Source organism: Anas platyrhynchos, chromosome 6 (genome assembly GCF_047663525.1).
Source record: "Anas platyrhynchos isolate ZD024472 breed Pekin duck chromosome 6, IASCAAS_PekinDuck_T2T, whole genome shotgun sequence".
NCBI classification, from domain to species: domain Eukaryota; kingdom Metazoa; phylum Chordata; class Aves; order Anseriformes; family Anatidae; genus Anas; species Anas platyrhynchos.
In genome coordinates this window covers 28,522,010-28,544,428 of record NC_092592.1, presented here as the reverse complement: position 1 = coordinate 28,544,428, position 22,419 = coordinate 28,522,010, and the positions used below count along the sequence as shown (strand labels likewise).

Genomic DNA, 22,419 nt, shown 5'->3' with positions numbered 1-22,419 from the left:
CAAAAGCAGCTGGGACTGTATGAGGCAGTTCAGGAGGTATCACATTAAAATAAATCCCCACAGGATGCTGGTCTACTGTGTATTTGTATTAACTTTTCTTCAAGAGACTCCAGGTTCTGGAGATGCACACACCTGCAAGCTTCATCTGGGGTTTCAGAGAATGTTGAAGACTGAGAACAGCTTCAGTTCAGCTATGTCAGGGCTCCAAAATGTCATCTTCCTTCCTTCTATTGAATGAAATGTCTAATGCTCAGCTTCTTTCTAAAAGGTGGCTTTGTCCATCTATCTATTTACTTCCACTCTGCCTCTTCCTAGTAAGTACAAGAAAAGCTCTTTCTGGTCAGGGACCACACACGTACATTTTTCACATTGAAAACAGCTATTGCCATGATTTCCCCACCCAAAAAGCCAAAAGATCCCTGTTCTCTGAAAACACTTGAACTGCTGCTCAGACACAAGCTTGTCGATGGTGGGTGTTGCTGGTGTGTTGGGTCCTGCTCCAGCCCCGTGGTAAATCCACCAGCAGGCAGCTCATGAGCAGAGGTGGGACAGAGAATGTGAGACTGAGTCACATCTTTATTTATATCCTTTGTGAACACTACTTTGAGACAGCTCATCACAGCAAGCTCACAAAGAAGCACAAGACTGGAATGGGCATTAGACGGGCAACTCCAGCTCCTGCCCCCTTGCCACACAGTGCCTTCCATCCTGCTGAATTAAACTATCTCCAACCAACAACAAAAAAATCCCAATTCTTTCTCATTTCCTTTTTTTCTATTCTCCCTCTGTGCCTGTCCTTGGATTGTAAGAGGTCTTGAGTAAGGACTTACACTTTTCTGGAAATCATGTTCTATATGGTAGAAAGAAGCGTCATCGTAAGGCAAATTATAACAGAAAGGTGCTTCTTCTCCTTGGATAAAAGAGATCATGAAAAAATTATTTCTCTTTCCCTGAGTTCTTAACTGTAGGCATGGTGGGCATCCAAATAGCAGCACAGGGAACATCTCTGTGCATCCACCCATTAAACCACAGGCACTCACGCATGCATCATGCCCACTAACTGCGCTGTGTGATACCTCGCTGCATGCTGGGCTCACTCCCAGAAGAACCAAGTGCCTTTCACTTCCACCAAATCCAAGTTGTAGGCATCAGGCACCAATTTAATCCTGGGACCATGGCAAGAATATTAAATTATACCACACATGGCTCTTAGATTACATCCTCAGCCAGGTCCCTGCTGCCCCTGGGGAGCCGAGGTAAAACACAATTCCATCAGTGGAAGCAGGAAGCCGTGTGGATCTGCCTTAGCAACGTGCTCAGCTTCTCTGAGGGATGGGCTTCGCCTCGCCTCACACCACAGGCTGTCATTAACACTGTGGGGAGGAATGCAAAACAGCACCAGGCTTTTGCTGTGATCGTATCTTGGTTCACTTTATCAAAGGGTATTTGGATTTGCTCATCGCTCTGCTTGGATAAGGAATAGGAAGGAGGGGCTGGTGCTGTCCTTGCCAACTTGTGTCAGCTCTTCCCGCAGAAAATGTTGAGCAGGGTGAGAAATATGCTCTGTGATCACAGGGGCCCTTGACAGACAAAACAGGATCATACTGATTCTGGGTTTTTGCTTTTTTTCTTGTGCTTCAGCAACAGGGAACATTGAAACAGCTTGCCAGAACTGTAGGACTTCCATGCCCGTGAGTCAGGATACCGATTGTTTCTTAGTACCAGTAATATCGACTGAACTGACTAATTAGGGACATATAATTTCTTGGTACTGGTCCCGTCAAGGAGTGGGGAGGGTCTGGTGGAGCAACAACGCTGTGTGATAGAGCAGGGTGAGCTTGCACTACGTTATAATTCCCTTCCACCTCCCGTACCTGTGCATAGGCAGCTGACCACTGATCTGCAATCCATGCCGAGAAGTCTGTCAGGACAATGAAATCAGCCCATGAGCTTCACCTGAAATGAGCATCAGCTCTGGGAGAGGTGCACACATCGTGATTATTATTGTGAAAGAACACGAGGGGAAAGCCACGGCGCAGTCACATCTGCACATGAGACAGCCTCTGCTGCCTTAAGTCACGACAACACCCATGAGTTCTCTACCCAAAAGCCGAGTGCAAGGATGAGCTCCAGCTGTTCAGCTCGGGCATACGTCAAAGGGGAGAGAGGCTGGATGTGGAGGAGGATTAGTGAGACAGCTCGAGGGTAGCATCTACTGTCACATGCAAAGAGAGCTCGCTGGAAAAGGATGGCCAGGCTGTCAGATTTGGTACCCAGGCACAATTTCAGACTATGAAAAAGGCAAGATCAGATGAAAGCACTTGCATATAAGGACTCTGGGTGTTTTGAAGAGATTTCTAACTCCAGAGTGCTGTACAGCAATGAGGAAAATGTAGTTAAAATTCCCTTTGCAAAGCCTGTGTTTGTGCCTTCTAGGCTCATCACCCCTCAAGGGACTGCACACAAAACCAGGCAACCACAAACAAGGAGTAATTATGAAGAATCACATGAGCAGGAGTACACACGAAGCCATAGCCAGAAAACAACAGATTACACAGCAGCATCCTGCACTGTCTTGGAAGATATATTCAGAAATATTACCTTAAAGCGAAGGGGCTGATGGTGCAAATCTCCATCGGCATTTATAAAATGCTCAGTCTAAGACAGCAGTCAGCAAAAGGACATCATGACAGGTGATCTTCCAATTTGGCATTCCTTCCCTGAGACAGCTAAATCTGAGGTCACCTCTCTCACAAGAAAAGTAGATATTCATTATTTTTTTTATGAGTGAGATAGGGAAAAAGTTTCAATATTTCATGACACACTGGCTCTACAGTGCGTAGACTAGGAAAACATGTTTCGCACAGCCAGCTTAATGCTCCAGATTAGTTCTGTTTGTTTTCTGACCTTTACATTAGCAGTTCTCCCATTCGTCAGCACAGGACCTGCACAGGAGCAGAAGCTGCTGTCTGACCTTGAAGACAAGATGCAGAAACACAAGTAGTACTTAACACAAGATGTTGGTGCCTCATGTATACACAGACATCCATCCTGGAAGCCACAGGAAAAATCATTCTCCTGGGCTGATGCTTATGTGGCCCTGCAGGATCTGCTTCCTAACAGCATCAGACTTCTGGAGTTGCTTTTCAGAGTCCCAGCTCCATCCTGCAGGACCACAGGCCTTAGTTAACACTGACTGCCAGCATCCCCCAGCATGTCAGGGTGCCCCTTTTTCCATTTCTGTAGAAATCAGCCCACTTGCAGCCTCTGGCCTATTTCCAGCCCTGCACTGTGCAGTTCTTCATGTCTCTTGCCCCACAGGCTCTGGCAAAGCCTGCCCTAACCCTGCTTGGCTCTTATCCCCATCTCATCCCCAAAGCCAAATGGTTGCCAGAAAGGGAGAGCTTTCAGAAGACGTAAAGAAGTACAGAGAGACAGCATGAAATTTTCTTATTTACTTCTCTGTTCCCTTTGCCTTCCTACATTCCTCCCCTTCATGTCTCCTCTGCAGCTGCTAGGTTGAGATTAACCACCTAATAAATTTTCCATCAAGCAGCTTCATGAAGTATCTTCACAGCAGTGTCTATTTAGAAGGCATTTTCCATAAAAGTAAGCAAAGTTCTTTCATTTCCCATATTAAAAAAAAAAAAAAAAAAAAAAAAAGTAATGCAATCCCCTGTTGCAATACCCTATAAACCTTCCCCATCAGTCAGAGTGTGTTTGTGTGGGGACCACTGCTGACCACAGTATCCATCATCATCTTGCTCCAGTGTAACAGAGGGCATGAAACTCCATCCTGTGACTCCTGCACTGCAGTGCACTAGATTTTCAAGATCTATGCTGTGACCTGAAAGCACAGCGTGACAGCAGAGAACTCAGGCTCTAGAGAAGTTACTGCTACAACAGTTGGCCTCCCGATCAAAAATGTGTGCCTGCTTTCCAGCTCCAAGTCTGTTAACTTGAACTTCCATGCCTTGCCCCACCTAGTGTCTTCGTGTGACAAGCGAAGGAGTCCGATCCTCTCACAAATCTCCCCACGCAGGTTTTCATGGAACCAGATCAAGTAAGATGCAGAGATGCCTTTATCTTATCTTTTCATTTTCCATTTCTTTCACTTGGTAATTTCATTCACTCTGAAGCTGCTTGTGTGAAAAGCTTCATACAAACCCAATAACTGCACTACATGACAAAACAAGGAAAATAGCAGAAGAGAACTGCTTCCTTTGGACAATTGCTTCATTTGGGAAGTTTCATTTTAATGAAGAAAGTCAGTTTGGTTATGGGATGGAAGTCATGGTAAGGGGCTGGTCCCTGTATTAACAAGCAGAACCCAAAGACTTTTGCATTTTTAAGCCATTTGCAAAAGCATTGCTCGTGTTTGCTATGAACTAGGCTCAAAATTAATGTGATAAAGATAATTATTGACCAAGTAGAATAAATAGGATGGTTAGAAAATATGTATTTCTCCCACACTTACTGCTTATATTTTTTGAGCTCTGGCATGCACATGTCACCTATAGCCTTGCAAGACTTACCTAAGGAGATTTTAACTCACCTTTCATTCAGACTTCTTGTGCTCCCCACAATGGGGAGCTTGGCAAGGCCTGCTGAACCCCACATATGTATTAGAACAAGCCCAGGGCTGCTTCTTCCCACAGAGGAAAGCTCCCAGGAGCAGAGAATAACCATACTGCAACACATTTGTCCCATATCCCAGAAGCCCAGATCTTACCACTAAGCTGGGGCTTACATGAAAGCCCTGTGCTGAGCAGAAGTTATTTCCAGGGGAATCAGCTCCTCCCTCTTTAAAGGGTCCTTTGATCTACAAGAGAAATCTAACAGGATTTTAGCATAGTTAATAATCAGGTCTTTGATCTTCCCTTTGGAGTTTCACAGTCAGCCAGACCGAACCCCCACTTCCAGCAGCATGAAGTAGAGATCCCTCCTGGCACATTAAGGTGAATTTACCAGCTCCACAGATTTACTGGCATTGCAGGGTAGTGGTTTTTTTTTTTTTTTTTTTTTTTCCCCCCTCTCTCTCTCTTCTTTTTGTGCCCATTCACTTTACTTTTGGGTAACTTCTCCCTCAACATTTCTCTTTGATTAATAGACCTTCCCGTCAGTCTCTCTTTGATGTCCTGGTCTAGACGATGGATATTTCTGATGCGGCAAACAAGCTGTTGTGGAAGAACAGAGTTTGAGGGATATTTTCCTTTTAAAGGAGATCCCTAATTCTTTGCAGATCTGAATGGTTTTTCTGTTAAAACAGGAACAAATCGAGACTTTGATGACAGATGCCAGTGCCAACCTCATACCTCCTTCCTATTTCTGCATCTAAATATTTGCTTTTAATTAGATTTACTGCCCAAATTAACAGTGGAGGTGCTCGGATTTCTAATTGGGTCATTCCTAGCCAACTTTACATCATGCTGAGAAGTCAGCCTCCTCAGGGAGTACTGGAAAAAAACAAACCTTTACTAAATATGGTCAGTTAGAAAAAGGGCAAGTGCCTTAAGGGTTACGTCTAAATGTGCTTGACATCCTCAGTGCCTAAAAATGTGGTCTGGATTATCAAAGGAAGAACTCTGACATACTACTCAATACTCAGTTGCCAAGGTATTAAGGTCTTGACCCTACATGATGTTTTGCCTACAGGTGGAGTTATTTTATGGTAGTATTTCCTAGCCATATTGCACATGATGTTTTTACATCTTTTTGGTCCAGTTCCTTCCCATCACAGCACATTCCTCACTGAACGGGCTGCCAACAGTCCCTGGCCCCACTCCTAGCATAGTGATGGACAATGGGCCAACCTAATCCTATTCTTATCCAGACCCCTCAGCCTTTCCCCATTGGGTTCTTGGAAAGCAGTATAGTTTCACAGCCTCAGAGGGTTAAAAGTTCCAAATAAACTTCAAGCAATGTGAAAAATCTGGATTTTTACTTCCAATTCCTCTACAATCTGCAGAGCCCCAGGCAGCAAACAGCCCCACAAAACCACCATGCACCATGTCAAAAGCTGTGCTGAACAGCCAGACAAACTAGACTCACCCTTAGACAGATCTTAGAAGCAGGATGCACCCAGTACTTCTCCTTCTGACCAGCTTCCATCCAAGCTGTCCAGCCCTTGTGTAGTTCCTGAAGCTGAGCACCACCTTCAGAGGTCCCCAGACACGGCTGACCATGCTGCTTATTAATTCCCTAATGGCCTCTGTGGGGATTCCTCAGCCAACTTCACTGATTTTGGCTGGATCTGAAAAAGGTGACCTGGAAATAACAGCAGTTATTTTTTTCATCCCCATCTACAGAGGTTGTAGTGCTGGTGGCACTGGATGTGCAGCTTGCTGGTAGCATCTGAAGTCAGATTTTCTTCTTTGCTCTGACTCAAATGGTAGGAACCAGCCAGAAACTCAGAAATGTCAAGTTTAGTATCATATAGCCCCTTTGATACACAAAGACAATTTGTAGTGCATTCATGACGGAAGCACTTTTCACCAGGAAATTATTGGGGACTGCTGAATTCAGCAAAACAGGTGCAACTTTTTTTTTTTTTTTTCCAAGGGTACAACACTGTCCCAGCAGTGAAGGCTAACCCCACAGGCAAATGTCAGCCTTAATTTTGGCTTGGCAGCCAGGAAGAGCTAGCATGCATTTCAAAACTAATCTCAAAATGCACATCTAAACCAAGGAAGAACAGAGGAGAAGCACAAGTCCCCAGCAGGGCTTATTTGAATAATCTTGCTGACAGATCTGTTCTTTTCTCAAAATTTCCAGTCTGCACAAAGGATCACAATATGAAATCAGATACTGTCACTGGGTTCTGATAAACGTGAACATAAGGACTAAACACTGCCTTCCTGTATGAATAAATACTTCATTTCTAACTGCACCACTCGCATTGTTCACGCTGTCACTAAAATCCTGCAGGCGGCATTATAGCCTTGTGACTGAGCATTATCCATCATTATTCACTTCACGAACAGATATAGATTTGCAGTTCTCACTTACTGATGAACATATTCCTGACATTATTATCTCTTCTAAAAGTCTCTGCATGAGTTATGCCTGCTAGATTCAAAAGGCAATTTTGCTTCTCTGCCTAAGAATTAGTGCCAAGATTTTCACTGTCTCAAACATATTTAGAAAACAAATCCCCTTTAATTTTAAAGTTGCAAGTAAAGGAGAAGCTGCCACACTATTAAACTAAATTTTACAGTGTTTAAATGACTGTCTGTTAAAAACTTGCAACTCTCTTCCAATCTGAATTTGCTGAGTTGCAAGTTCTGTGCCAGTGGAGCTCATTAGATGTTCTTCAGTTTGATCCCGCAGCCGAAGAAGATACTTACAAATTATCATTCCTTGATTCAACCTTCTTCTTCACAAACTGAACAGGTCAAGGTCCTAGTTACAGTCTTGCTAGCAGTTAAGGCGAACTGCCAAGATAAGGGCCTTGCTTCTATATAATTCTTACAGTTCTTACCTTTACTTTCTCCATCTTTGCAATAGTCAAATCCCTGTAGATTGGAATCTAGCCTCATTTTGGGAAGGAATTTGAGAGCAAGAGCTGGGGTTACAATGCTTCTATCTGCTTCCAGAGTGCACTTTTAGCTAACAGAGGAAGCAGGCAATGAAACGGTGATTATGCCAGATGCAGAGATTGAGAGTTTGATAATCTGAATAATCCAAAATACAGCCCCTGCCTTGCACTTATATGGCTAATCGTTCTGCTCTGCTGCTCAGGTCAGAAAGCCACGGCTCAGAGCCAGCAATCAGAGTGAAGTCAGCTCAGAGTGTTGCTTGTAACCCGCAGCAGCAACACCGGTTTGTGGTTGTTTCATGGCCACCGTTTGCTGGCTTGGTTCCCCCAAAATCAGTTTAAACCACACAGTGATGACTTACTCACAACGAGCAAGGGTAGCTCTTGGCAACAAATGCAGGAGACCAGATGGGAGGAAGAAGCTGGAAAAGCGAAGGTAAATACCAGAAAGCATGCGGGGGCACCGAACGGGCTGAGCTGAAGGTGCTGCTCCATGGCTGGAAAATCAGCTGCAAGAAAAGTGCTTGTCCATGAGCTGCTGAGGGACCCTGGCTGAGACCTTAGGTATTTTCTGTCGTGTCACTACAGCATGGTATTTTGCAGAGCAGGGCTGCCATCAGCTAAAAAAAAAAAAAAAAAAAAAAAAAAAGGCAAATTTCATGAGGTTTAAAGACAAGAAGTGGCACAAAGGGACAAGTGGCACTACAGAGAAGGAAGGGGAAGAGGTAGGGGGTGTTTGCCCACACAAGGTCCTGATGAAGGGAGAAAGATACATTAACAACATATTTAATGTTGAATGTGGTACCAAAATCAAGACACTGAGCTTCTTGGGAGGTTTAACACTGGACAGTTCAGGGGTATTCAGAGCTCTTGGAAAAGGCCCATACTCAGAGCATTGTTACTGCAGATGAAGCCTGATGAAGCAGAGGGTGGCAATTAGGAAGCCACAGGATCCTATCATCCTTGACGGCGTGATGCTAGCTATTTGCTTCAAAAAGGCAGGAGTTGTTGGACAGAGATAGGAGGTTACCAAAGGGAGAGTGAGGAGATTATTACCCTCTGCAGAATACCAGGCACAGCATATAATTATTGCCTGTGGAACCACAAGGGTCTGACTTGAGGCAGAGAATATGGGAAATTGCAGTGTGCCCTACAAGACCGTTACTCTGTTGAATCCATGTCTATCAGTAGTCAGTAGGGTTAGGAACTGCAGCCCATAGTTTCGTCTTCCAAAGGTATTTTGTGCTCTGCACTGAGGATCAGGACTGAAGTGGGCAGAGTTTGTTTCTTGAAGCAGCTGTCTCTGGGGATTGGGATGGTTGTTTGATTTTCCCCACAGTTTCTGAGACTACCTAGTGCTTTGGATGAAATTTATTGTTTTCTTGGGATTGCGTCTTCTAGAAACATGCGTGAATTATTCCTCACAATTGTATACATAGGAACAGTGAGCAGGGACATGCCAGAGGCCAGTCATGCAGCAGTGAACGCACAGCAACCTGCAGCCACCTCTTCCTCCCATCTTCCCTCTCATAAGCTGTCAGAGCTTGAGCTCTGAAGCTTTTAAGCCCAAAAGTAGGGTCCAAAGTCAGAGCCTGACAAGGAGAAGAAAAAAAATGGGCAGAGAAAGAAATACTGTGCCTTTGAGCCTGAGCATACTTATCTCCCTAGGATTTGTTGGTTTCTTGTTTATCATGGCCAAGTGTAGATGAGATCTGCCCCGAGGATCATTCACAAGTCACTTGTCATCACAGACGATCTGCTGTTGGTGGAGGGGAGAGACCCCCCTGAGAAGTTAAGGCAGGCTGTTATTTTCCTGGGAGAAAGACAAAATTGCTATAATCAGATAACAGCACTTGTGTTCACCACATTCTGGAGACACCCAGCACTCTATAAATAACATAAATATACACAGAGAAGAAGATTAATGATGTGAGAAGGTGGCTTATGTACACAGAGAAAGTCAAGACAAGACAGCCTCGTGAAACAAGACTCTAATTTCGCCAGCAGATGAATTGCAGCTACTCAGAAGCAGCAGTTTTACATGCCCTGGGATGTGTGTTTTAGCTCCAGTGCCCTAGCTTCTGCAGGTGAATGAAACAACAATTCTTTATTGAAGTGAGGATTTTACTTAGGAACAGAAACCCACTACTACTCTGCAGAGGAACGGATGCCCAGACAACCTAACATCTGGGCTGTTACCTGAGCCACAGATCCTTGGAAAAAGCTTTTTTTTTTTTTTTTTGAGCAGATAAGGAGAAGAGCTACGAGAGAAATTTCTGATATTTGCCTGGATGATTAAGATGTCCTCTTCACAGCTTCTAAACCATCCTACTCTTGCTAATCCTGAGCAAAACGTCTGAAAAAATAGCTCTTCTCTAGCAGTTGGAGCTAGGCTGAGCCAAAGGAACCTGTAAGACAAGAGAGATTTCTTATCTGGAAGAAAAGGCTTTTAGAAACATAGCAGCAGCTCGGGGCAGAGGATGCTCGTGCCGGCAGCGCCCCGGCCCGGCTGACAGCACTGCAGCCACTTGGTAAGGGCCAGAGTGGTTGGTGAAGGTTGGGACTAAGGGATCCTGATGAGAAACAGTCACTCTATCTCTGTGGAGAAATGCCATAATGAGCTTTCTGTTTGTGGCTCGCTCTGAGGCCAGGCTGGAGGTAGCACTGGAGCCTGAAGTAAATCTGAGGCAGAGAGAGAACCCAAACCCAAACCCCAAACAGACTACTACCCCTCTGTGTGATGTCTCATGCCTTAGCAAGGCACATATCATGCCTCACCACCTGCACAGCCTCCTCTTGTAGAGGTGGGTTATTGTAACTATCACTGCAGGCAAGAGTGAGTAACTACACAGGGCACTGGAAAAGCACATCTCCCTGCTCACCCCACCACGAACCACGGACACAGGATGAACTTTTACCCCTGTGGAGAGGGATCAGATTTTCCTGCAGCAAGAAGCAGTCTGTAGCGTTTTGGTTCTGATGTCTCAATGCATATCCCATTTTTCTCAGGAAACTCCACCTCCTGTTCTGTGGCTCACAGCGCAGAGGAGTGGAGACCATCACCTTTAGCAGCACCCAGCGGGATTGCTTCCCTCTCAGCTACCAGAACAACCTCTGCAGTTTATTCACAGTGCATAAGAAGTATTTAACGCTGCTGTACCACTATTTAAGCCCAGAAAATATTTACAAATCTTTCAAGATTTTTAGCTTCATAAATCTTTGTACTTCAGATACACATATAAAATGAGCTCAAGTGTACCTAGTGACTACCACGCTTATGCTTCAATCTCTAACACCATACCGATGGCACCAACGGTCAGGCAGTTGTCACTGAGTGACAACACAGCAGGGACAGCAATGCTGATGTTCCTGGCCCTGCTGATGAGTGTTGGCCCCATTCTGGGATGCTCAGTGCTCCCAAAACATCCCCCTCTTGCCTCGGAGTATGATCGGACAGACCGATGGATGGCCAAGAGGAGTGTAGGATCCCTGCTGCATGCTGAGCTCAGGCTGCACAGCACTCACTCCTTTTCAACATGCTGTTACTGATGGGTGCTGCCTGCCCTGTAAACCCAGACATTGCTTCATGTTGAACAAAAAAAAGTATTTCCACAGCTCTTAGAGCCTTTGCTCTAATCCCTTCCATCCTCCCTGCTCTTGTTCCTCTGGGTGCAAACAGGCACAGCTCCCCGTTTATAAAGCTCCTCCCTCAGAGCCCAAAGCCTGACTCAAAACCACAGTCAACTTTTTTTAAGGCCACAGTTAAGTATTTTTTCTTGTGAAAAAGAATTGTGAAATTTCCCAATGAAACTTTGTCTTTACAAATGTCTTCCATTCTTAACATGTGATAGAAATACTGTATCACTCCTAACAAAAGGTCTGTCACATTATTCAGTTCCTCATGAACATCATTATTTGTAGATATTGGAGGTATCAGAATCAAGCCTGATCGCAGCCAGTACAGGTGGAGTCATGTTATAGCAACTTACCCATAGCCACAGTACTTTTAAGAAATCTGTGCTGTGGCTCACATCTTGTAAACACAAGGGGCTTATGTGGTCATACAGTTGGGTTGCCACCCAAGTCATTGGTAACTGATAACAGAAAGTGGTTCATATTTGATCTCTCGTCTGCATTGCCAGCATGGAACGATTTGTATGGAATTAACCTCCAAATTTTGTTTTGGTATTTTATAAAACCATATTCTCCAGGGTTAAATCAGGCAAGATTTTATAATTTTATTGGCATTTTAATGTAACAGTCAGGAAAAGAATAAGAGCAAACCGGCATGGGATGTGAGCATTGGCAGCCAAAGCCCATACCTCAAGAGATCTCACACCCACTGACCAAGAGATCCTCCAGAGACTGGAAAGAAATACAGCTGCAGAATCAGCTTTTAGCCATGACTTACCAGAGGATCCTTGGTGAATTAACACTGTAGAGGCAGAGCTGCTGGCTTAGAAGGCACAAATCCAGCTACTGAAGATCTTGCCTGAAGCAGTGACACCAGTCCAGGTCCACGTCAGCCCTTGAGAGTTGCCCAAGCTTGAGGTTACCACACTGAACTGGGCTCCCTCACCTGAGCCCCATTTCCTCCTGAACACCTCAGTGGTTTCTGTGACACCTCTGTGCACTGAAGACAAACTGCCTTATCAAGAAAAGTTTGTTATCAGTGGTTTTCAGCCTGCAAACTGCAGGCTCCCCAGGGCCAGAGCCTAATTTTAAGAGTCTGAGAAAAATAACAAGGAAAGCTAGTTAAATGTCAGCAGCCTTAAATCTGCTATCTGGAGTTTGCACCTCCCTTAGAAGATGTGCGAGCGTTATCAGATCAGAGAAGTCTGAAAATCACTGAGCCACGATATTAAGCGATCAGCCTGATTCCCTAATTCTCTGCCTTATTCCCTAATTCACTCCCAAGACGAGAAGAGACTCCATCTAAAATGATCTCGCCGCAGCATCTGTTCGAAGCCAAGTAGATAAATGGACCTGCAAAACACTCTCTCAGTCAGAAACTGCGTGAATTAGGTCAAGGTTGGGATAACGCAGAGATCAGGAAACAGGGCTTTCACATAAGCCAGAGAGCTAAGCTTTAATGGCCAGGAGAGCAATATATAATGAGCTCTTAAGAAGAAAAGCACAAAACTAAGCCATGTATTTCCTCACTGGCACTCAGCTGCATGTTGGTGCTTTAACGAAGTTACAAGGCAGAGCACAGGAGCATCCAATCTCCAGAGAACGTTATTAGTGAAGACAAACTACATTTCACAATGCTGCCATTATTTTTCTAGCATCTCGTTAATCATTTAATGGTCATTACTCGTTATTTGCTTAACCTGGGGAGAGTACTCAGCTCTGCAGAAGTACTCAGATGTGGATGCTCCCTGCCCCATGGAGCTGTGTCCTAGTTTGTCTCTGCTGTCAGTGAGCTTGCACATTATTTGGAGGGAGAAAACACTGCCTATATCCTTCTTCATGTGCAGCTGCAATGGAAGGTGGTTTCTTCCATGATAAATACAAGATGCTGAAAGATTTCCAGGCAGTGAGGGGTAAAGTCCCCTGCCAGCTTTGCATTTATTTTGTTTGCCTGGAGGAAGAAGGCAGTGATGCAGCTCTGCTGTCCCCAGAGACAGGACCAGAGTCCTCCTGCAGCGACTGGGAGCACCCAGCTGCCCTTGCACCCCAGAGATGCAGTAGGTTGCATGCGCACATGGGTGCAGAAACACAGGGAGGCCAAGGAGAGGAGCAGTCTCTGAGTGCCTGCTGCTCCTGGCTGCACAGCACTTGCTGTAACACAGTGCTCACTGGAGGTGGCATCCCTGCCTGGCAAGTAATGAGCCAAGAAATTAGGAAGGAAGAGACGTTCGGAGCTAAATTGATTTCACAGCCATCTCCTGCAGGCTGGTCCTTTGCTCCTGGTTTGTCCCAGGGTAACTACAGGGCTGGCAGCAGTAGCACAAAAAGGAGCAGGGGGATAATTTGGGCTCCTGGCACACTGGTGGGGAGGGACCCCTGCTCTTATTGGGAGCAGTCACAACCATGCCCCCCAGGTGGGTGACAGGTTTGCTGTGCATTTTCAGATCAGTTGCACAACCCCCCTTTAATAACAGAGGAAAATAAGTCCCTTTTTTTTTCCCTTACATCAGCCCAGGAGCAGCTGACCATTCCATGCAGCAGTTTTCTAAAAATATTTTGCCTGAGGCAGACGTTCAGGACAGAAAAAAATCAGTCCATGTAATTAAATAATTTGACAAAGTTATAAACAACTGCCAGTGGCTCCTAATGAGGTAACTCAGCACCTCCCACACCACAAGTGCTGGTGCCAAAGGCCTTTTTCCAGCAGAGCAAGCTTTGGGTGAAGTGTCTGCTCCCCAGGTACCAGCTCAGTCCCAGAGCAGAATAGGGATCCCAAAGCATGCACAAATCTGACTGCATCATTCTGCGGAGTTTGTCCTACTTGAAATGAACAACATGAATTTTGGTGGTGAAATTATCCTCTTTCCTCAAGCAAGAAGTCTGTGATGGAGTAAAAGAGCTTTCATCTCTATGATGAGGATTTCCCGTGCCTGTACCCTCCATCCTCTCTATCATCTCAGGTAAAAAGCCCAGGCCTGCTATTTTACAACCACAAAGGAATAGGGAAATGTGTCCTTGTCCCTTCCCCACTGCTCTGATGTGCTGTGGTGCTGGGTCAAAACCAAAGGGCTGTCCCACATGGGCACACAAAGGTTGCACTGAGCAACAGCAGCTCCCAGTGTGGTCTTGGAGATCAGCTGCCAAGGAGCAGCTGCCTAACTCAGAGGACGGTGCCCGAGTCAAATGAGCAAGAGGGATAGTCAAATGTGCTTGGGTTTGGAAATCAGTTCGTACATTTGTCCATGTTTAGCAACTTACTTACCTCCAGGGTTCTTTCTCTCTCACCCCAGGAAGCTCCTTTTGCGACAAATGGAGGAATATTCCCTCCTATGATTCAGCAACCCCATGTCTCAGCTCAGAGTTACTGGCAAGACCCCAGATCACAGCAGTGCACAATAATTGCCATGAGGCATCCTGTATGGACCTCTGACATCCAGGCCAGGAGATCGTATTCTGGAGAAGTAAAAATTCCGTGTTGCTTGTGGTGCCCAGAGAATGCTTCCTACTCTTACATCTTATTGTCCTGAATTGTAGGGACCTATTTAGTCTTTCCTACGTTTTTGCCAGAAAAGATGTAAAAACAAAACAATTTCTTTAAAGTAATTGTTCTGCAGAAAGGGCACAGAACTTTCCCAACCCATCAGCACATAAATGTAAGCCATTCAATGAGAAACCCAACAAGCATTAAAGCACTTTGGAAACTGGACAGGCTGCTTCCTGGCTAAAAATCACCTGCAGAGTTCAGCGAGGGGTCCTGATGCCGTATGATGGCAAAAATGCAAACAGTGGCTGATTAGCCACGGGTTTTTACTGCTGATGGATGCACTTTAACAATCAATTCCATTCGCTAGTCAAGGACAACACAAATATGATGGCTGGTGCAACTGCATTTCATTACAGTAATTGTGCAAGTTGCTGTTTAGATTGGAGGAGACGACACGGTGACCCCATGAGTCAGCACACATTGCACAACACTCTGCGTGCCCACGAGCATCTACATTGAGGTACCAACCCTCCCTATAGGTGTGATCCCACCGAGGCAGCCTGCCCCACAACAGGAGCAGTGGGATAAGTGGGATAAATGAGCTCACTTGGAGCTTTCCTTATGCTTTTTCCATGATAGTTGCTGTGACTGCACTGTGCTCTCTGACAGGGAGTGAGAAGGAGCCCCTCCACGTACAACCTGCCCTGTGCAGCTCATGTTGGCTGCAGGATTTCTAGTGCACACTGAGCCAAAATGCACATCCAGTGCCAACGATGCCTTTTCACTGGCAGGCAGAGCCACACAACCCACAGCAGCACAAGCAGAGGTTTTAGAAGCAAACACATGAGTTTTCCCTTCATAAAACCCTCTCTTACACAAAATGGCATCTTTTGACATTCACCAGCTTCACGACAAGCATCTTATATGGGAAATATGAGCTGCCACAACACAAGGGTCCCAAATGTGGAGGCAGGTGTGCTGCATGCAAATGCACAAATGGTACAAAACCTTTGCCATGAGGTGACGTTCCAGGCTTGGAAAACTGTTAATCCTCACAGCCTCTACACTGCAAGGTTGGGCCTTTCAGCCCATTTTCATTTATGGAAATCTGAGCTGGAGATGATAGTGTGGGCTCAAAGCCAAGCGTGCACTCCCTGCCTGCTCAGGGCTGGGGATCTGCTTGGCCAAAAAAAGACAGGGAGGCAGAGGTTGCACAGATGAGCAAGTTGGACTCTCCTGGTTTCTACCAGCTGATGAATTTCTTGATGGGGAAAGGACAGCTCCCAGTCACCTGCTGACAGCTCACCACTGTGAGTGAGCAGCCCTGGGAAAGGAGGGAGGGACCAGTGCTACCGGAGGCTGTCACTGGCTGACACGTGGGACAGCCATGAAAATGAGAAACAGGGCAGAAAAAACAACCCCCAGAGGCTGTATCCATCTGCTCACCTAGAAAAGCTACCAACAGGGCGAGAGACAGACCTGTGAAAGCTGCGTGCCCTCTTCCATCCTCATCATCCCCAGGCAGCAGAAAGGGGGAGGAAAGGAGACAGACTGTGCTGGGCAGCCCAGGGACTTCCCAGGAGGAGAATTAGCCAAAAGAGCACGATGGATCGCTTCCGGATGATCTTCCAGTACTTCCAGTCCAACTCGGAGTCTGTAATGAATGGAATCTGTGGGCTGTTAGCCCTGGCCAGTATAAAGATTTACACCTGCTTTGACTTCAGCTGCCCCTGCCTGCACCAGTACAACATGGCCTATGGCTTGGGGATCCTGTTTGTGCCCCCCGTTGCCTTCTTCCTCTGTGGCCTCATCCTCAACAGACAGTCCCTGGTGATGCTGGATGAGTGGAGGCGGCCGCAGGGGCGCAGGAGGAAGGACCCGGCTGTCATCAGGTGGGATTTGCAGCAGGAGTGGTGTCCCCCCTCCCATTTATCCTGTCTCTCTCTGTATCTTTGATCCTCTCGGTCACTTGTTTTCCTCTGAACTCAGTTCCCAACACCTTACCCCACAAGCCCAGGCTCTGGGGCACTGTCAGTGCTTCCCAGGTGGCCACAGCAGGGAGCTCCACAGCCCCATCCCCAGCAAAGAAGGGCAGGAACATCTCGAAACAAGCAGCTACATTTACGCTGCCACCCTGGGAAACTGCAGTGCTGCCTGTCCCTTTTGTGCACACAGGGGTTTTCTCAAGGGGCTTAAATGTGCAAAAAGATGAGGTGTTTGAATGTGAAGGAAGTGTGGCATTTCCATCACAGTTTTCTTTATCAACAGCACTGTGATTTCCCTCCCCTCAACTAAGTTATTACAGACTTACAATGGTAAAAAGGTGAGGAGAATCAGCTTCACCCTGTGGCACACAAACCTTTACCCAGAGCACAGGTTGGCACACAGCAGGGTGAGAAAGGTCTCTGAGAAAAGGATTTTCCAAGTAGAAAAAAATAAAAATAAAAGCACTGTTGTGCACTGGACCAGACCTCACACTGGCGATCAGCCCCAGCAGAGAGACCCCAGAGCAGAAGAGATGCCAGCTGGAGTGGTGTGGGGGAAAGTCGTGCATCTGCTCTGTGAGGGCTGCAGAGCCCAGACAGCCTGTGTCCATCAAGGCTCTGGGCAAGGAGAAGGCTCCCCACATACCTCCCCTCCCATGTCTCGCCCCTGCTCCAGGTACATGTGCTCCTCCATCATGCAGCGAGCCATGGTCGCCCCAGCCGTCTGGATCGTGGTCGCCCTCCTGGATGGCAAGTGCCTGATCTGTGCCTTCAGCAGCTCTGTGGATCCTGAGAAGTTCCCAGGCTTCACCAATTCCACCGCAGAGCAAGTGCAGGAGCTGCTTGCCAAGGTGCCCTGCAAGGAGGATGAGCTGGTGGAGAGCAGCACGTCCCGCAGGGCAGTGTCCAGGTACCTGCGCTGCTGGTCCCAGGTGGGTGGCTGCCAGCACAGCCCTGTGTCCTTGAGATGCTCCGCGCAGGCATTTGCTGATCCCACCCTTCTTTGATTTGGCATAGCCTCACCACGGTCCTGCTGGGAGCAAGACTGCTCTTTGCTGTCCTAATCCTAATTGGATTTTGCTTCTAGAAGAGCCAGCAACTTCTAAACCCAGATAGCAAGAAGCAGTTGTAAGGAGTATTGGGTTTGCTAAGGCCCTATCTGTTCAGGGTCAGAAGACCTTTCTAACCTTGCAGGCAGGACCTGCTGCTTCAAGGACAGTGAAAGCTGAGAGAGATGAAAGCTGTTTGCTCAGGAACAATGAGAGAATGAGACATCTGAAACTGGTGTAGGTGGCAGGTGAATGTCCTGGAGATTAGTACGTGCCCATCAGGGGAGCACCAAAGTCCCCTTCATACATGGTGCTCCCATGCTCAGAGCAAATGCTCCAGACCCACTTTGCAAAGAGTTATTCTGCTGAGCTGCTGATGCACAGATAAATGTCATATCCACCTCCCCAGCACTCGCATCCTGAGTGCAGTTTGGGGTGCTGGATTGAAGGGACAGTTTGGGGACAGCAGTCTAGATCTGCAGCCACAGACTCCCTGTCTCAGTGTTACAGCCTGTGCTGCCTTCATGCTGTTGCTGATCCTGTTCCTCTGCTTATTTCTAATCACGCAGGCCCTCGGCTGGAGCATTTTGTTGATGCTCATCATAGCAGCTTTCCTTGCCCGCTGGCTCAGGCCTTGCTTCAACCAGGCTGCCCTCCTGCAGACCCGTCACTGGAGCAACTACATTGACATTGAGCAGAAGATTTTTGAGGAAACCTGCTGTGAGCACAGCCGGCTCTTTGCTCACAAATGCATCCTCCACTTCTTTGAAAGCATGCGGGAAGAGATCAGGCAGCACAGCTTTGACTTGCCTAAGGAGGAAGAGGAAGATCTTCTACGAGGCATCACACACCAGGATCAGGTGAACAAACTTCTGAAAACGTGGTACTATGAGAAACCTCCCTTGGATGTGCGCCAAGCAACCCAGAGACATCACCTGGGGAGAGAGAGATCCCCTCCACCCTGGACAGGCAGTCCCCATGCCCAGTCCAAATTCTCCCAACACACCAATGTGTAAAGGTTTTGGTCCCAAAGATACTAAAGCCTTATGCCTACCCAGAGCAGTGCCCAGAAGATGGATGACCGTGGTGCCTGTATCTTCCTCCAGAACCCCAACCCCAAAGGCTGGGCTCCGGGGCATCCACCAAGATTGCCCAGCTGAACTAGTGAGGCTCAGCTCCGAGGATCCCAATATCCCAGACTCAGTCACCATTCTGGACATTTCTTATCCGAGGGCTCTGCATAGCACTTGTGTCATCTTTGAGTTTGCAGCTCCTTACAGCTGTAATAAAACCATTCTGCCTTGAGGAGGAATTTAACCAAGGCAACAAAATGTGGCTGCATATGCAAACTGGCTGGAGCACAAGTTCCAGGAGCAACAACAGATTTGTGTGTTCCTTGCACTAGCTGTTCCTTCACCTCCTCTTCACATACAAAGACAAACGTTTCTTTCTTTCACGCTCCTTCAGGAGTAAACAAGCCAGGATAGATTAAAGTCTCTTTCTTCAGGTCAGTAAGATCCCTGCCTTTGGTTTCAGTGAGAATTCAGGTCCTAACAACTCAAGTGTCTTCCAGATGGTGTTTCTTCTGGGTAGGATAATTTCATTTCCCTTTTGAAGACTTACCAGCATGTAGTAACAAAAGCAAAAGGCAAAAAACGGTACCTGAGGCACAGGCTACTTTTCAGCCTGCAGTAGACTATAGGTATGATATCATCCTTTAATATCGTATCTATATATCATGATATCATATCAGGAAACACAGAAAACTGCCTGTTGCTTCTCAGGTTTAAAGTTTTCCTTTAAAAGGTGTATACAAAGGTGTAATCAGCTGTTTGAGTACAATTCTCACATATACATGAGCATTTTCCTCTCCCCTTCCCAACTTGGAGTGCAACACTTTCCATCATACTGTTATAAATTCCAAGTCAACTTAGCTTTATGAGATTTATGGGGTTAATAAAAGGCAAGTAAAGAGCACTGGGTGCGCGGGGAGTCTGGGCTCCTCCAACACGCACACACATTACATCAGGTGGCTGCTTTTTATGCTCCTAGGCTAATACACATTCATTACTACTTCTAGAAAAGGCAGGGTTATTATAATTAGTTCCCAGATTCCAAACCCTCCCACTGATGCATGCGTATCAGTCCCCAGTGGTCCCTCTGGGGGTCTCTCGTGCTGAAGGCTTGTAGTCTTCCTCCCAGGCTTTGTCCTTGTCCTTCTCCTTTGTCCATCTCGGCCAGATATCAGGCATTGCCTCTAACTCTATCCAAGAAAGAGAGAGAAGCACACCTTTCTACTCTGTCAGCTACTGGCAGACCTAGAGAGAAAAAAAAATAAGTTGTTAATTAAAAAGTAATGTTGTTTTAAGGCATTTCACAAAAAACGTAACATTTGGTAGAAACCAGACAACAAATGAAAGGGAAGAAGAAATAGTAGAAGGTACTTGCATGGCCTTAATTTACACTGCAATGGACAACAACGACAACCTGCAATGATTTACAAGTGCCTTACACCATTCACCCTTGAGACAGAAAAAGGGGTTCCCATATTATATAAGGGGAGTGCAATCCCTCTCAAAATACGAGAGCCTGGGGGACGCTACTGAGTACTGAAGATGTTAAGGCTAGGCAGCACCAAACTCAGAGAAGGGAGGCTGAGTCTCTCTGGCTGTTCACATAACAGACAAGAGCCTCAGCTTTTAGCCCTAAGCAACGATTCGTAGTGCCAGGCGGGGAACTAGTTCTTAAGACAGGGAGCATTTCAGCATTTTAAAGCTACAGAAAGGCTTGAAGGCTCTGTGGAATCATGTTCCTGGTGCAAAAATCTGGGGACCAGGACTGGGCAAGTAGGGTGCAAGTGTGTTGGGGAGCAGGCTCTCTGGGCTGATTAACAGGGCTTTAAACTAGGTTTGATGGGGGAAAGGTGACAGAGAAGGGCTGGGGGAAGTGGTCATTACTGTCACCGTTGAAGACAGGGAAAGACTTCTGAGCTCTCCCATAGGATTGTCTGAGAGCTCCTCAGAGAAGGTAGCGTTCCCAATCCCCTGTCCAGTATCTTCTTCTTGCATCCCCCCAGGGGTAACCGTACCTGCTGCTTCCCTAAAGTGCCCGTACATCAATGCATGGAGAAAGGGAAATAAACAAGATGATCTCGAGATCTGTGTTCAGTCGCAGGGCCACAATCTTGTTGCAATCACTGAGAGGTGGTGGGACAGCTCGCATGACTGGAACGCAATCATGGAGAGCTACGTCCTCTTTAGGAGAGACAGGCTGGGGAAGCGAGGGGGTGGGGTTGCCCTTATGTGAGGGAGCAATTAGAGTGTACCCAGCTCCAGCTGGGGGAGAGTAATGGACAGGTGGAGAGCTTGTGAGTAAAAAGGACTGGGGACCAGGACTTTATTCTTCTGTAAGATAAATATCTCCAGTCGAATTAATGGATCACAGTTTTGAAAAAGCAGATCGGTTAAATCATTGTTTATAAAATTTAGGTACCTCAAGGGACTGTTAGATGAAGGACATAGCATATGTATCATCTCTGATCCTGCTACTGTCAAGGCTTCAATGTTCATGTCTGCAAATATCCGGTACAGGTCGTTCTGTGAAAAGGACAGATCTGTGACTAAAATGTTCTTCAGTGTCAGTGCTTTCATGGAAGTACCCGAATATCTGAAGTTATATTTTCCAATGTCCGACAATTGCTTAAAACTGTTGATATTGAAATATTCAATGGATGATTGCCATACAGTCTGAAGAAGTTCAAGAAAAATAGTCCAGTCCACTTACACATTTGTCAGTGTCAGATTTTGTAGCCTGGAGCCTTTTCTGAAATCAGACAACAAAATTATTAGTTTTTTTACATTGCTATTAGTGATTTGTGACAAGGACAGGCTTTCTGTAGTGTTTTCTATTACAACCCAATTGTAATCAACTTTGGACCGCTGATGATGTTTATGCAACAGTGTGTGAGGAATGTTTCAACAATTCGTGTCCATAAAGAACAATTCTGTTTGAATCCTGTCTGCCTCTGGGCCCTGCACTGGCAATTTAATTCTTGAACCACAGATGCAGTGTGTCCCAGTCTCCCCCTCCTTCTAGTCAATTTATCACGTCTTCAGAAAACACTCCTTAAATTTATGAACCTGTTTGCTTTTGTTATTCCGGACTTCTATTTCTAACAGTTACAGCCTTTTTTCCTGTCTTCTTCGAGATTAACTTAACACTGCTAGAGATGTGTCCGTGAATGGCTGGGGAAGAATGTTTTAATTACTCGTGAAGCGTCAAATAAGAAAGCTGTTTGTGTTTGATGTCTGGGAGTTTCAGAACAACTGATAAAAACTAGTGACTGTTATGGGATACTATGCGGATCTTTGGTATCTGGCTAGGAGGCCAAGAGATTAAGAGGAAGGAAAAAAGCTGAAGGACGGCTGGGAGACAAGACCTGCAGAAACTGTTCTATAAACTTGGAATTGTGCTGAGTGAGTACAAAGGTGAGAGGAAGACTACGAGCCTTCAGCATGAAGGCTCCCCTAGAGACCCCCAGAGGAGACTGCACATGCTGTGTCTTCAACGGCTGGTTTTACGCATCGGCTAGGCACCCAGATTGCACCTGTAGGGGAAGAAACACAAGCGTAACCGTGCCCCAGGTAGATCACTTCAGCAGGGCCTAGCCATTGCCCTGTTTTCATGTCTCTGTATAACACCTTCATGCATGGTGGCTTAGAAGTTTCTGCC

General features: G+C 46.3%; 1 protein-coding gene and 1 long non-coding RNA gene across 2 annotated transcripts; one reads left to right on the top strand and one right to left on the bottom strand.

Moving 5' to 3' along the window:
- Nucleotides 1–7,597: 7,597 nt before the first annotated feature.
- LOC119717406 (uncharacterized) lies at nucleotides 7,598–12,683 on the bottom strand. Its single transcript, XR_005266872.2, has 3 exons — nucleotides 11,949–12,683; nucleotides 9,194–9,350; nucleotides 7,598–8,157 (listed from the first exon to the last, which is right to left on the bottom strand). It is a non-coding gene; the product is annotated as an uncharacterized lncRNA (long non-coding RNA).
- A 3,576-nt stretch (nucleotides 12,684–16,259) lies between these two features.
- Nucleotides 16,260–18,704, top strand: LOC140002834 (calcium homeostasis modulator protein 3-like). The gene is made up of 3 exons (XM_072040227.1): nucleotides 16,260–16,546; nucleotides 17,316–17,571; nucleotides 18,258–18,704. Exons 1-3 carry the CDS (start codon nucleotides 16,260–16,262, stop codon nucleotides 18,702–18,704), a joined length of 990 nt encoding a protein of 329 aa, XP_071896328.1.
- Nucleotides 18,705–22,419: the final 3,715 nt, after the last annotated feature.

Bases quoted from the DNA above. Each gene is read 5' to 3' on its own strand.
- LOC140002834 (XM_072040227.1), top strand. From the start codon at position 16,260: ATGGATCGCTTCCGGATGATCTTCCAGTACTTCCAGTCCAACTCGGAG. The intron at 16,547-17,315 runs GTGGGATTTGCA...CCCCTGCTCCAG, and splicing joins AAGGACCCGGCTGTCATCAG to GTACATGTGCTCCTCCATCA. The intron at 17,572-18,257 runs GTGGGTGGCTGC...CTAATCACGCAG, and splicing joins ACCTGCGCTGCTGGTCCCAG to GCCCTCGGCTGGAGCATTTT.